Genomic DNA, 16,386 nt, shown 5'->3' with positions numbered 1-16,386 from the left:
AGATATAGCTCCTCCATTCTTGAATTCGACACTATAGGGAGGTGGGTGGTCAGCTTGAGGCTACTGCCGCTATATCCCCGGGGAAAGAGCGCCGGGTGTCCTTTTTATAAGAGGTTGGGCGTGCTCCAGATTCGATTTAGATGCCATGGAAGAGAAAATTATTTTACAACTACCAGGAATCGAACCCTGATTCCGCGCCCGTTTAACACGCAGCCTCAATCGCTGTGCCGACGGGGCATTCCTTGCTGCTAGTGTGCAATATGGAAAATCTTTACAAACATTTGCTCCAGCGTTTTATATTAGAACAGATATCTTTAGAATTCGAGGTTCTCACAGCGGTAGTCATGAAATTTTTATCTTCTAGAATATAATGCCCTGTAATCCGTTGAAAGCCAACAGATGTTTCTGAGAAACATATTGTCTCCATTTTCAGGATGAAAAATTGATCTGTAACTTCTCGCGCCGTCGAACGTTTCCATGAGTAACATTGCCATAATTGGGATTCTTACATCGGTTTGAGGCGATACTCAGAAAAGTAGGTTGACTTTCAGTGGTCTACATGACTCAATATCCCAGTAGATAGTGCTCTTCAGACGCGTTAGAAATCATAATCCATACAGTTATAATTAACTTAAAATTGAAAATTAAAATTGAGACGACTTTGATTTCGGTCAGTATTTATAGGAACAAGTTCATCCCCTTCTTTGTAGTCCACTTGGTACGTCTGCCACTAGTTGGTCTACTGTACCAGCCCAGGATGATATATGAGTATGGAGTATTTGGTAGACTGAGAATTGGCAGCGGAAACCGAAGTACTCTAAGAAAACCTTCCCCAGTGCCTCTTTGTCCATAACAAATCCCACATTAACTGACCTGAGCTCGAACCTGGGTCGCCGCTGTGGGAAGCCGGCGACTAACCGCCTGAGCTGTGGCACGGCCTATCTGCTTGTTAGTATCAGAGTACCAGGCAGAAACGCTAGGTCAGTTAACGTCGTATGTAAGATTTNCGCTTGCAGATTTCTTATATTTTTTCTTCTACCCTGAAGATGGAGGCGATACGTTCCTCCGAAACGTCGGTTAACACCACATATACACGGTGCCAAATCCCAGAAGACTGCTTTCTTCAGTTAACGTCATTTACATTTCGTTTTCACGAGAAAAGTGTCCATCCGTTTCCCATTCAGCGTTGTTATGAAGTTGTACTTGTTTTGCGGTGTTTATGTTACCGAACTGTGCGTATTCATCAGCTGCCTCTACTTTATAAGTTCAGAGCGCTAGAAGGCATTCCAGGAAACTTGCAACGCCTCAATACGTACTACATTTAGACACGACGCGTCACAGCCATGTCGCAGAAGTTGCCGCGTATGCACGGCGAATCATAAAGCTTCAGTCTGAAGCACTTTCTCCGTAAATAAATCATGTAACATAAACCATCATACTGCGAAACTATATATGAATGTTCATGTACTCGTATGTGCGCGAGTGCATGAGTATGAGTAAGAGGGGTACGAAGGCGAAAGGAGTATTTCAACACTCTACAGCAGCTCAGTTTCAACAGATTATATCAGTATCTTTGTGTTTCTGGAAGTAATCACAGAGGAAATAAGGACATGTCCGAATCTCGCTACCAGAGCTCACGTTAGGCTATCGTATCACAACATGTATAGCTAGCAACGGCACAGTAAACACCTTCTCGCTTAAGGTCACGCGACAGGACGAATGTTTACAGCTCGTTGCTAGGCAACAGTCAGCACGCTAGTGGTCTGGCAAGATAGTTATCACATGACTTATTTCCTGTGGTCTGCGCCATGCAACAGTATAGCGGCTGTGCTTTCTGTGCGTGGTCCGTGCCGAGAGGATATGAAAGAATACGGGGATGTGAATTGGCTTCACTTGGGTTCCGAAGTTCCAAGGGAACGGTAGTGTGGCCAGAAGAAAAATTAGAAGTGTGACGTTACATGTGCTATAGTTTAGTAATCTTCAGAGTGTAAGAACTAATTGTAGTTACGACTGGTGAAGATCCAATAAATCGATTCACCAATCCAAACCCGCGCCTTAGTCACTGAAACACGTGACAGTATTATAGTATATAGACCCGTTGCTAGGCAACGACCGCGGAATAAGGAAATATACGACAGTCTTTAATGAGAAACGGCTTCGCAAACAAATATGTTCTCAAGGGAACAATTGAACTACAGCAAGGAGGAGACGTGTTTTCTACTCGGTCCGTGCCGAGGGGATATCTCTGGTTATGATCTTCAAGTGGCTTGGTGCAAAGACTAATTTATTTGAGGTAAACCGCTAATCGTAAAGTTACTCTGACTCTGTGTTTGACTTGAGAGTTCAGTCAATCAGAAGAGTAGGAGGTTGGTGTGAGAATGCCGCCTGCCTGGGAGTTAGTTGTGAGATAGTCGCCAGCAAGCAAGGGCGTGAACACGGAAGCTGAGGAAGCTACGGCTTTGGAGATAGTTACCAGGCGACAACCGGTGAAGATACAGCAGACTCAGAAGACTTAATGCTTGCTGTAGTGAATTGTAGTGTGTGAAATAGCGATAGCGCCATAATTCCTTGTAGTTAGGAGCAGTAAGTGTTCAATAAACCCAATTACCAGTCCAAACTCCGTGTTTAGTCACTCATACACCGCAATCTCTGAGTCGGATGCGTAGAAAATATAGGATCCTAGACTATAGTTCAGTCAGCGTCAGAGCCAGAGTTACTTTACGATTGGCGGTTTACCGCCAACTAGTTCGTTTTGGAGACAAGCCCCTTGAGACCCACGACCAGAATTTTTATTTTGCAACTGAACGCTGGCGGTTATAGTCCTTATATAACAGCTTCTCTGACGATAGAATGGGTCTGTCTTTTACAATTGCTGCTAGGCCTCGCCAGTGCAGTCATTCTCAGGTCCGAGTACCGCGGGACTCATGAACATAGTTTACTGTCTCAGACTTGAGACTCCCACAAACCGGAGGAGCATGTCCCCGTATTAATATCCCACACGATCAAGGTGTCCCAGTTGTAACCCCAGGCACTGGGTTCCCTTTCCGTCGCCACTTATGACTCGCAGGCCTACGGTGGAGGTATTTGATCCCGCCTCCACATGAGAAGACAGAAGTTCGACTTGCGTCCTCGATACATAACCCTTTGCACGGACTCAGCTGTTTCCTTTTCCAACGGTTCCTCTGCTGCTGTAGTTCAGTTGTTGCTTGTTGAGCATCTGCTGTCTAGCAACGGTTGTTGTGTTGTTTGTTTCGCGGTCGTTGCCTAGAAACGAGTCTGTACACCGCAATATAAATTTATCTATTAAATCCATCGAAAGATTCTAAAATTTTAAATATTTCTGAATATTAACAAATCGAAATTATGTTGAGGAAAAGATTGGAACTAGTTTCAATTTGGGGGAGGGTTATAGTTAGAAATTAATTTATAGGCCTGGAAAACTTGAAAGCTATCCCTGCAACAGGCCATGAAGGTCCATAGTTTTGTGAAACGTCGAGGCTCCCACATTTTCTCTAGACAGTCGACTCACTGATGGCGGTAAGACTGTCAGCCTTACGCGCCGGCCGCCCTTTTACCCTACATGAAGACTCATGGTACTGCTGTTAGAGGCCATAGTGCGGCTGGAAGGATTAGGTAAATTGATATAAGCCCATCACATCTGGACTCGAACCCCCGACCTTCCGGCTTGTAGCATAGTGCCTCAACCAGCTACTGTCTTATGGTTTCCGTGAGTGTGAATATTTTCTTGAATGTTTGGGCGACAGTGTTTCTGTTAAGGACTCCGCTCAATTCAATTATACGCAATGCTGACGAAATGTATTCCTCAGTTGATGAAATGCCGTCAAATATGGACCACCTGACATGTTATCTTCATTTAATTATCATGAATTTATGTTCAGATGATATATTCAGATCAGGATCCAGTTCAGCTCTCCTGGAACAGTCGAATAATTATGGCCTTGCCCCCCTCCTGCATATTCAGAATTGTAAAGCACTTCCCTTTCCACCACCAGCGCCCAAGCATGAGGCCAGTCGGTTGGCTCATAAATCTTCACGATTATTCCGAACGGCCCTAGCACGGAACAAAGTTACACAACAAGCATTTCATCCAGAGGCACTGTGACTTGCTTTTAATTCAACACACAATCCAGAATAAAGCAATTAATTCCGCAGGTTTAATGAAAATTACGGTCGAATTCTTGCAGTCACATCGTCACTTACCTGAGACATACCCAGCCTGCCAGGATGCTCCAAGGGGGCGCGAAAGGTGGCCTGAAAACTGGGCTTTATAGATGAACATCCATTACTACTGCAGATGACTCTAAGCCTCTGCTTGATGCTGTGCTTAGGCATTAAATATGCTCTTAAAATCTACAGTTTTCCAAATTTAAACGGCTAAATACCATTTTATTTCATAACAAATAATTCTGCGAAGAGAGAGAGAGGGGAGAAGGTAACGAATATAGCAGAAGAACAGATATAGTGAAAAATAATGGAAAAGTGAGAGTTTATTGTGGGAAGGGAGAAGGTGCATCATCTTTCTAGGAGGCTCCCATGCTGCGCCCGTTCGTCCTTCTAACAAGGACAGTGCGAAAGTGAAGACGTTATGATGGTTACAAGCAATGGCTTTGAGACAGGGGCCGCGGAATTTTGATTTTCTGAATTAATGCCATTGTATAATTTGAAAAATAAATTTTACTGTCTCTGACAGCAAGGGGACTTAATTTTGATGAATGTGAATTTTGAGGGTTCCATGAGAATTACGCAGTATCAACTTGGAACTTGGGAACCGTTTCAGCACTTGCATAAAGGCAGGAAAACCAAGAGAATCTGTGACGAGATGGTCGGTCGCAGGACGTTCCGGATGCATGCTGACGTCTAGCGAGCAGTCCGGCAGACAAATTATATGAGAGATTTCCTGATGTTACCCTAGCATATGTGCTGTTACTTTACTGATGAAATCAATTACAAGTCTGTATAAGAATATACTGGTAAGTGAATTACATAACACAAAAATTTGTAGCCGACAGTTTACATAAAAAAACAAACAAACTCCGCGGTTTTTAGTCCGGAAGCGTACTATAATGACCGAGCGAGCGCCGCTTGTCGTCTAAGTTAGTGCCAAATGTAGGGGATAGAGGTCGTCGCGTAGTCAGCACAACAAATCCCCACGGCCGTTAATTTCGGTTTTCTTGACCAGAAAATTTACAATCGGGCAAACACGGGGGCCACAATCCTTTCAAAATGAGACGATCATCAAAAAGCTCACGCAGGAACTGCATGGTTTCATTAGATGTGTGACATGTGGCACCGTCTTGCTGCGAGCAACACTCACGTTCATCAACTTCAAGAAGCGCAATAAACTGTGTAATGATGTCTTGGTACACTGGACTGTTCACTGCCGTTTCGAAGAAAATTGGGCCCACTATTCGACGTGATACAGCACACCACACTCCAATTTTCTGACAGTGCAAGGGCTTTTCATGTAACACATGTGGGTTGTCAGATGACCAAATCCTATTGTTCTGACTGTTCACGTAGCCACTAAGGTGAAACCACGCTTCGTCAAATTCTTCAATTCCATGGTTGACAACAAATGTCCGGAACCGTCTACGGTACAATAAGCGTTTTTCTCCATCCAGGTCCTTCAGTTCCTGCACACAGCGAACACGATATGCATGGAGGTGTAGCTTCTTCATCGCTCTCTGAGCACTTCCGTACGAAATCCCTGAGTGCGCTGATAGTCTCCTCTGGCTTTCTGAAGGGGAACGCTGCAACATTTTCTCCACATCAGCCAGTTTAGCCTCAGTCAAAATGGCCGGTCTCCCGGATCTCTTCCTATCTAAAACTTATCCACATTCCCGAAATTGGTTGATTATTCTCATTATCGTCGAACTGTTAGGAACTGCAGAATCCGGATGTGCCCGACGAAACTCGTCTGCGACACGTGCATAAGAACGACTGGCAAAATAATGTTTCACAATGAAAACTCGTTCTTGGGAAAACGACATGTCTGTCGCGCAATAAACAAAGCTATACTGCAGACGTCGTATGACCGATACACGACAGATGGAGTTTCTACTCGTTGTTAGTACTCCTACAGTACCATCTAACGGTAAGAGATATAATTATATTAACTGCAATACAATTTATAACAACTTTTAGTTTGATGTGCGCGACTTTTCGATCTTCCTGTATAAGCATCGGAGAATCCGAAGGAGCTTAATTTATATAAGAGCATATTATGAGGGACGAGGTCAAAAGCATTAGATCAAAATAGACGGCATCAGCTTGACGCTGACCGCGGAAAACCGGCGTCAAGAAGTCGAGAAACGTCACAAAATTGATAACTGTAGATTGAGTTCTGGTAAAGCCATGTTCATTTGGATTAAATTTAGCATAATGCGAAACGTGATCATGAATAATGAATTCAAACAATTTAGAGAAATTACTGAGAATAGACATAGGCCTGTAGTTGCACACAGCGACATGATTGCCTCTTTTAAATACTGGTACAACAGCAGATTCTTCCCGTGCAGCAGGAAAATACTGCTGCGTTAGGCTCAAATTAAATATATGCCTAAGAATAGGAATAAAAATATCTGAACAACCTTTAATTATAAAACCAGTAATATCGTCAAGTCCAATAGATTTGGACGGTTTCGGTCTCTTGATGGGTTTGCAGACATCCGCAATAATAATAATAATAATATAATCTGAGTGGATGCGTTCCAACAGTCCGCTTCGAAGTACACGATTTTTTGAGCAAAGTTGTCCTTATGTTCAACCACTGCATCATGAAGACGTACAAAGAAGTTCAACTTCGACGGTTGTTGGAGGAGACTCCAGGCTGTAGACACTCCTTCTTCCTAGGGGGTGGAAGGGGGGGGGGAGCTTCATAAGACCCTCAGGCAGTCTGGATATAGTGGCGAAGGAACACATCCCTGCCCCTTTCCGGGAATACATCAGCTGCTTCAACAGTACTACAATCTTGTGTTTTGCTTGCAGGATATTCTTGAGAACGAAGACGTAAAGCTGGACAACATGTTCATAGCTTCGCTTGTGGGAGACATTATTAGGGTGAGTAGAATAACATACAGCACACTGCAAAGATATTCACTGTCCAGCGCCTCTGCCGCACATACGTACGCAACTCATGATTGCACTGTTTTTGTTTCAAACTCATGAAGTTCATCAAATATCACAAAAATAGCCCTGCCATTGCCATTAGTCGTGCGTAAATCCATACTCTGCACATTTCCCTGAAATACGTTTTATTGTTATACCAATACTTATTTTCAATCAGCAAAATACTTTTTCTTTATTTTGTCTAACAAAGATTTGTATTTTTCTTGCCATCTCATCCAAGCTACTTCTGCGAACCGTTTCAATCTCCATCACTTATTTCCCCAGTGATAGTAACTAAAGGACAGGGCCCATTATATTACTAAAGTAGGAAATATTTCTTTTCGCAGGTCAAGGTCATGACCACTTCATATATTGTCATGAATAAAAATATTGTCCATGATATGTATGTGTTGACCGTCTTCTAGTGCACACAATCTCACTTGTCACTTCACTACATGTTTCGGCATCACTGTGCCATCCTCAGGTGTGTTATTTACATTAAACTATTGCACTGTTCGCCATCATGTGTCGTTTATAAAATGATTTAAACTGTATATTTTTCAGTTTTTTCCCCCCCTTGGCACTACAGCCCCAGTGGGCCTAGGCCTACCTCCATGAACTTCTCCGATATTTGTTATGTACTATAATAAAATTTATATATTAACATTTGTTAAGATTTATCATCTTATACCTCGTATTTCAAACTCGCGTATTATATCATTCTTCCGCTATGGGAGTCGTTCTTCCTATATTTTGTGTATATTGTGTCTTGTGATGTGTCCTTCTTTTGTGGCTGCGTCCGTTCTACAACGCACGCAGAGAAAAAAATGTTCCTTTGGAAGCATACCACAGCGTGACTTATCCGAACATCCTACTCATAACTTCTTCAAATGGCAAAGACTTCGGCAAATGCAACGCCACAGATGATAAACATGATCAAGCAGGGCCCTGAAACTGTAAAAAGAAAACATTACTAAGAAATGAGGTTGTCTTCAACCAAGAATATCTTTCGCATCATTTCCAATTAATAATTATCTCAGGAGTCTTACATGAGAAGCTATCAGTTGCTCCTCTATTAAAAAAAATATGAGAATTTTATGGAAGCTTCCTGTGTCCACAAGAGCCCGCCACTGGTCCAAATCCTGGACCTCATGATTCCAGTCCGTATCCCCTATGGTATTCCTATGGTCCATTTTCTTCTTGTTCTCCTATATATTATATATGTGCATATATTTATATGCATTTCCCTAGTCTCACATGCATGACGCATGCCCTGTCCATATCATTTTCCTTGATTTCTATATTCTAATATTGTCTGGTGAGGTGTATAAGTTATGAAGCTCCTCGTTATGCGGTTTCCTCAAGCCTCTTGTTGTTTCCACCCTCTTAAGCCTGAATATAGGGCCGCGCCATAGGTCAAGCGGCTAGTCGCTGGCTTCCCAGCGCGGTGGCCAGGTTTCGGTCCCGGATCTGGTCAAGTGGGATTTGTGATGGACAAAGTGGCGCTGGGGCTGGTATTCTCCGAGTACTTCGGTTCCCCTGCCAATCTTCATTCCACCAAATTCTCCATCATCATAATCACCCGGGGCCGGCTACAATAGGCCAATCAGTGGCCACCCTGCCAATAGACCAATCAGTGGCCGCCGTGCCAAATGGACCCAGTTGGACTCCACCCCCCACTAAGCGAATTTAAAAAAAAAGTAATATTCTCCTCAGCATTCTTTTCGTACACACCCCAGTCTCTAGATTTTTAACTTCAAGCGATCAACGCCTTCGCAGGGCTTAATATGCCTGCACGGTATGCTGTGAGGTCTTCTGACTTTCTTTTAACTTCTTTTAACTTGAATCTAAGTATCATCATCAGTGACACCACTGCTTATACAGCTGATAGGAAGGTCAGCACGACTCACTGGACCTCATGCGTCACTTGCTGTGTTAAGAATTCACAAAGTACAGTGAACTACGAAGGTGATTCAAAACGTTTTAGCACGTATTCATCCTTCCCCACTGTTTAGTATGGAAGGTTACAGGTGTATCACTTTTATGCATAGTCTCCCTGCTTTTGAACTTGTCCAGTGGTCCACAAGCAAGGTTTCCGACTGCGTTAGAAAAGAACTGGGAATCAGTGTGAAGCCAGTTTTGCACCACTTTCTTAACCTCGGCATCATATGCAAAACGATGACGTCCGAAACTCCTCATTATTGGTTGAAACTGATGGAAAAGGAAAGATAAACTGCCCGGATTGTGTTCTGGATTGTCGAGAGCTTCAAATTTCAGCTGCCGAAGGTTTCCATTAGTACCGCGAAACAGTATGAAATTGAAAATTTCCGGGTGAGACAAGAACAAATTCCGATAATATTCTTGCTTGTTTTTTTTTGTGTGCGAATCATTGGCCTCTGCTTATTCCGTAACATATCGGAATACCTTACATTTGTTACTGATCTGGCTTGTTCTTCTTTGTCATCGCTTGTTGATGTTGACGGGAATCCCTAGGATTCTGAATCAGTTACACCCGTTCCGCCTTTCTTAAACATGTCCGACCAATCAGACACACTCCGTCGAGGTAGTGCGTTGTTCCCATGCTGTGCATTCAAATGCATGTGTAAATTTTAACCCCTTTCAACACCTGCCCGCAGAAGCGAATCACGGCCTTCTGTTTTTCTGTGTGCAAATTGATAGTAGTGGAGCCATGTTTTCTGCTTCACTGCAGCATGCTCACTGCGTCCAAGTACAGGGTGATTCAGAAAGATGGACACAATTTCAATTGGCTATATTTCCTGAATTATATGTTGCATTTGAATTCTGTAAAGTACATTTGATTATACATATACGGAAGTTTATAGATGTTCAATGTGCCCCTCTCCGGCTGCACGGATAACATCAAGACGGTAGCTGAATTTATCCCACGTTCTCCGATACACGCGATCGGCCCCGGCTTTTATCCTTACACAGAGAGCCAGTTTCATCAAATTGTTTATTCCAACGATAAATGCTCTTCCTCGTTGGAGGTTGGATGTTAAACTTACGATGAAATGCAGGCTGCACCGCAGTCGCACACTCACCTTTACTGAACTCACGAATGCAAAAAATTCTTGTGTTGCATAGTAGCCATCTCGCTTACAACTGACGCGGTGCTGGAGTGCTCTAGCGGTAATATTAGAAACTTTACAGCATCCTCTTTCAAATGTACTTTACAGAATTCATATGCAATATGTAGTTCAGGAAATATAGCCAATTGAAATTGTGTCCATCTTTCTGAATCACCCTGTATATCAGCACGTGATAACGCAGGCTTCAGTGCTACGAACCGTTATTAGGCCATCTTGTACCTTCTGCAGACAGGAACGAAAAAGGGGACAATTTTTAATTACTTTCGTATAACTTGCTTTTCGCTGCTCTGCTATGTTGTAGGTACGGTGCATGGCCGAAGAAGTGACATGACAAACATGTACATATTCCAAGTGCCCAAGAGCTGTCTGTTTTTCAATTTTCCACATACTAGAATTCGTTTTCAGTTTCGAGCAATTGGCTACACTGTTCTTCTGCAGGGCATGACGTACCTTCACGACTCCCCTGTGCGAGTTCACGGTAACCTCAAGACCTCCAACTGCTTGGTGGACTCCCGCTGGGTTGTAAAGTTGGCGGACTTCGGACTCCACCAGTTCAAGCGAGAAGACTACAGCAGCAGCTGCGCACTGACATGTGGCCTTCTGCAGACGATTGAACCTCACCAGCTGCAGCAGGTTGCAAGCAAATGTGAAGGTAGTTACTATAGGATTCTGACGATGATGTATAACACACTGATATGTTGGGATTTTGGACTTTATCCATCGTCCTGGTTTTTAAGATAACAAATAAAAACACGACGTTTCGAAAACTGGATCTGTTTCCGTCCTCAGGTGAGGACGATGGATAAAGTCCAAAATCCCAACATATCAAATGTGAAGGTAACCAACACATTGCAGTCAGTCAGCATTTCGTGTAAGAGTTTTCGACGCCTGCTTTTGACGAGTGAGAGTCAGTAAAAATAGGTCACAAATGGATATAAAACAAGTGGAAACTGGAAAAAATCTTTTAATCTCTCGACATATCCTCCACCAGCATTGATATATATATTTTTCCCCCATCTCTTTACCAGTGCGTCGAAACCCGCAGTCTTTTGACTGTTGTCTCAGCCACTTCCGCGCTACTGTTGCATCATCTGAGACTTTCAAACATCCTTGAGAGAATTTCTCAACCAAGTTGTGAGCAGCTCTACGCGACAAACACTTCCCACCGTAAACAGGAAATATTTCTTTATGAACAGCCTTTGCATTGAGTTCTTTTACCTACAAAGAAAACGCACAACAGAAATCTTCTCTTTTATAGTACACTCTGAGGCACAGTAGCCATTTTGACTACTGAAACAAGCCTCTGAACTTGCGCATGCTCATCTGATACCTAGACTCTCGTGAAGCTGAATTACGCTGATACTTAGTGATACACATAGAAAACCTATTACGTCCATTACGGCTGTTTTACTTTCATTTGGAACGAGTCGGGGATAGAAGTTAGCAATTTTAGCTAATTTAGATATTTCTAAAGAAACGCTGCATATACTCTCTCACACGTGCCTGTCGGACTGCAGCCAACTGTTATTCTAAATAAAGATTACAAAAAAAGTATGAATTTTAAGTATGAACGGGTTTTTATTCTGTGGAAAACACGACGAGGGCAGTTTTATTTGGGAATACTGATATTAAAATTTGGCGAAATTGAAATCGTTAGAGTTTTTTTTTGGGGGGGGGGTAAAATAATATTTTGTATTGATATATATTATATATGCGGGAAAGTAACGAGTGAAACCCGGAGTTTGATCCCAGACAGGAGTATGTCTCCTCTCTTCGCCACCTCTTCCAAATATGCCTTTGGACCCATCTGGAAGCTCTTTTCTCGATTATAACTTAACCGGAGCGTCGGTCTGAGCACTCGGTTTTATTTAATGTCTGAGTTAAGAATCCAGGGTCTGGTCAAGTGGGATTTGTGGTGGACAAAGTGGCGCTGGGGCGGGTTTTCTCAGAGTACTTCGGTTTCACCTGCCAATCTCCATCCCACCAAATTCTCCATCATCATAATCACCTGGGGCAGGCTACAATAGGCCAATCAGTGGTCACCGTGCCGAGTGGACCAGTTGGACTCCGCCCTCCACTAAGCGAATTAAAAAAACATTGGCCATTATCGGATTCGCTTTCAATATATACGATTCGTTATTCTTAGGGCTTTGGGTGTGAACAGCGCGGTCATCCGAATTGTAAGGACATGTAGTCGGGAGACAGCCTGACGTGTTGAACATGACGCCTCCATCTTCAGGTCAAAAGAGTAGTCCAATCTCATCTCGCCCTTCACTTTTGCTGTTTCCTTACATGGCTTCATTTCGACCCTGAAGTTCCTCCGAAACGTTAAGCTGTCTGCGAACTACTGCAATTTAGAACATCGTAATCTTCAGTATTGTCACGAGTATGAGTGTTATCTCGACGTGGTTTTGGATTAATTACAGCGCCATCGCTGATTTCCAACCTTTATAATTCTTTTCCCATCAGCAATGTCCGCACTAGTAGTTGTCAGCTAACGGCTTCTAACAGGGGCTGTTCCTCTGTTTCCGGGCTCAAGTCCTCTCTGAATGGCGGCTCCCTTCCAAATGTTTTCCTTTTTTACAACCGGCTCGCGGCTATTTTGCACGAACCTCCCAGTTTTCTCTTCACCGCCCATCAACTGAGCACTCCTCTAACTCCACTAAGCCTTCTCTTCACAGACTGACTAAGCTATAATCTTAGGCCGCGCCATAGCTCAAGCGGTTAGTCGTTTGCTTCCCACCGCGGCGGCCGGGGTTCGATGCGGGTCTGGTCAAGTGGGATTTGTGGTGGACAAAGTGGTGCTGGGGCAGGTTTTCTCCGAGTACTTCGGTTTCCCCTGCCAATCTTCATTCCACCAATTGCTCCACAATCACCCTCACCTACCATCTGGAGCTGGTACAATAGGCCAGAAGCGGCCACAGTACAAGGAACTTAGTCCCACCCCACTAACAATAAAAAAAAAATCATGCAACTGATCACGAATGAGCGAATAGTTTTTAGTTCAGTGTGTCATGTCCAATCTGTGAGTAATGTTTATTGCCGGTACGTTTAGTTTAGAGTGTCATACGAAGGAGGAGGTTTACAATTATTTTTGCGTGTTATTTGTTGGAGAAAACATGAAAACATGAAATACTGAAAGCAATACGGGAGGAAATAGAGGAAGTCAACAATACGAACACAGATATAACCGATAAAAGTTCCCATTAAATTCCTAGTTAAGGTACATTAAAAATTTCATTTTCCAGGTGGTTAAACTGAAAATATGCGGAGAAAGTTCGAGCAAGTATTTTGTAGGACGTTGCAATTGTAAATGGTTGATAAAGTCGGTTAGAGAGCAAATGTATTGTTTGAGGAGTACAAAGAAACCGCAGAATATTTTAGGGTGATATATCACAAGTTTTATTTCTGCACATCCCAGACAATCCCTCCAAGTCTGTGGACGGACGTCATCAGCTTGACAAATTCTCCGTCTCTACGGGAAAAGATTTTTATCACTGGCCGGAACTTCTTGCAGCGCGCAGCAGCTGAACGAGTTATGTAAATGGGAGCAAGGCTGACTGCTTACATTTTACGAGAAGGAACTGTATGAAAATTATTGCGGGGGGGGGGGNTGTGTGTCTGTTAATTTGTTGAGGAAAGTATATACATGAAATTTTGTGGGGGGGGGGGGGAGGCGTTTGTTATCAGGACGACTTCTTGTAACACTTTGTCTTTACAAACTGTTTTCTTTATGCACTGAAAGAAAGTCTTTCCATTTCAACGTCGTGTGGAACAGGGTAAATTCTGGGGATGATCAGCTTCAAAGTCCGAAATCTTTTTTTTTTCCGAATTAATACCATTTTCTTCTTCCCCCTTGATAGCTTATTCCCATTCAGAATTAATTAATTATGAAATTTTAATCCTTTACGCAGTCGGCAGGACTCCTCGGACGAGTGATCAGCCCGTCGCAAGGCTTCTACCTACACACAGGAGAGCACAAACACAGATTAAACGCACATAGACATCCATGCCTCTTGTGGGATTCGAACTCACGATCCCAATGATTTGAGCGAGCGGATCCTTTCATGTCTCAGACCGCACGGACACTGTGATCGGCAAATTCATATTCTCTTTCCAAAAAGAAGTATATAAAAACTTTGAGTTTTAAACGTTGAAGATCATTGTTTGTTTTGAGAGATAAGATTTCAGCAAGAGAAAGAACAATATTCAAATTTTACAGACGCTTTCATATGGGCCCCATTTATTTGAAAGTTTGCGCTTCTAACTTTAAATATCTATATATCATCTCCGTATTGTTGTGACAGGGTGTTTTGCGAAAATACGAAAAAGTGGTTTTTGGAATGCAGTCTGACTGTCTCTCCCTGTTTTTCTTTTTCTTTGTGTGTGTGTGTACGAATATGCTACTCGCCATTTCCCAAACGATTGAGCAAATTTTATTCATATTCGATATCCAAGATTTTATTCACCATAGGTCTGTGACCAGTGAAGGCGGCCATTATACCTCAAAAAATAGGGGCCCGTCAGATGTGGTCAAAAATCAGAACTAAGGTTTTCTGAGAAACAACTCCAACGATTTTTGTTATATTTTAGTAATTTATGTAGACCAACATCCTAAATAATCCTGGGCAAATGGTATGTTCAGGAGAATAATGTTACACCCTCTAGCGATCCAAAAGTGAAATGACAGTTTTCTCAAAAACGTGATCCTTCAGACGTACATGAGAACGTGTGTGCAGTGTCTTTGTACCAGTTCTTTCCCATACTTAACTCACTAAGTACCTAGCTTCTTGGATCTGAGCCCTTCTTGACAAGCCGCCAGTTGTGTCGCAACATAAGAACTTCCAGGATTTTGTAGAACCCGAAATTTTATTACCGTATTCACAAGAGCTCTCTACCGGCCCCTATCCTCAGCCAGATCAATCAAATCCACACCACCCCATCCTATTTCTCTAAGATTCATTTTAATATTACTTACCCACGTACGTCTTGATCTTCATAGTGGTCTCTTTCCATCTGGCTTTCCCACCAATATCCTATAGAATTGCTCTTCCCATACTTAACAGAACAATGAAACGCTATGAGCTTCAATAGGCATTTTCACGTTCATCACTTAGATCCGGCGTAGCTCAGTTACTGCGCAAGATTTCAAGTGGCCTGGACGAATAAAGAACTGAGTTTCCAAACATTTGAACCAGAGCTTCAGCTGATTAGGACCTGTAAACTTTCCGTGTTATCTGATGTTCATGACTTGTTATCCCTTCTTTGAATCAACAACGCAGTGTCACTGCTCTTAACACAAAGTGTACCCAGTGTCTGTTCGTCCCTGTACATCACCACATAACATTTTGATTGGGCTTAAATTAATTCTAGGTAACTTATTCACTAAAATTTGGCGGCAAAATGTTACTCTTTTGCGCGTGTCCATCCAGTAAAGCCACAAAGTTCTCTGCATGAAGTTCGGGTTGATTTTTGTGTGTGTAAAATAACAGCACACGCAGGAAGTCTCATTAATACATGTCATATTTTCATGATGGTTTGTGGGCATAAAACAAACACAGAGTACATACGAATGTGTACCCTGGGGGGGGGCCTTCCTTTAAAAGTTATAACCATCACAAAATGTCGTAGTTTGCCGGCATATTCTGAGAAACAGATGATCTGGAACATTTCCTGTATGTCGCATGGTGATCGTAAAGATCCACTTGACTCCAGGCTTTGTACTGATGTTGACTGTACTTGACAGTCTTACTCCGAAAACGTAGTCGTTACAGTCGTTCCCAAATATTTCAACTGTGCCACATTTTCGAGACATCTGTTAGCTATCTTTGTGTCATAATTTTGCCCTGTATTCCGGTGACGAGACGCAACATATACTTAGTTTTCTTTGAAGCATGGCCCACTTCTTTACTCACTTGGATGTCCGTAAACTATTGAAACAGCCTGTACACAAGATATTCCGAGTTCGGCGCATAAGAATTGCCTTCCTACTGCACACTTTCAGTCCTACAAATGTATTCCGGTTTGGATAATGCAAATTTGAAATCTATCTATCTATCTGCCTGCCTAATTACTTCTATCTATCTATCTATCTATCTATCTATCTATCTATCTATCTATCTAATCTATCTGTCTGTCTGTCTGTCTG

General features: G+C 42.7%; 1 protein-coding gene across 4 annotated transcripts in view; it reads left to right on the top strand.

Moving 5' to 3' along the window:
* LOC111870337 (receptor-type guanylate cyclase Gyc76C) overlaps nucleotides 1-16,386 on the top strand; it is a 240,603-nt gene that overhangs the window by 185,811 nt on the left and 38,406 nt on the right. For 3 of the 4 annotated variants that reach the window (XM_033753786.1, XM_033753784.1, XM_033753785.1), the window contains exons 13-14: nucleotides 7,009-7,080; nucleotides 10,644-10,890. In XM_033753786.1, the coding sequence (XP_033609677.1) occupies nucleotides 7,009-7,080; nucleotides 10,644-10,890 (319 nt within the window). The remainder of the gene's footprint in view (nucleotides 1-7,008; nucleotides 7,081-10,643; nucleotides 10,891-16,386) is intronic. The other variant, XM_033753787.1, reaches the window with a different exon arrangement.

The sequence above is a fragment of the Cryptotermes secundus genome, unplaced genomic scaffold (assembly GCF_002891405.2).
Source record: "Cryptotermes secundus unplaced genomic scaffold, Csec_1.0 scaffold391, whole genome shotgun sequence".
In the NCBI taxonomy this organism is placed as follows: Eukaryota; Metazoa; Arthropoda; class Insecta; order Blattodea; family Kalotermitidae; genus Cryptotermes; species Cryptotermes secundus.
This window is presented reverse-complemented; position numbering and strand designations above follow the sequence as displayed.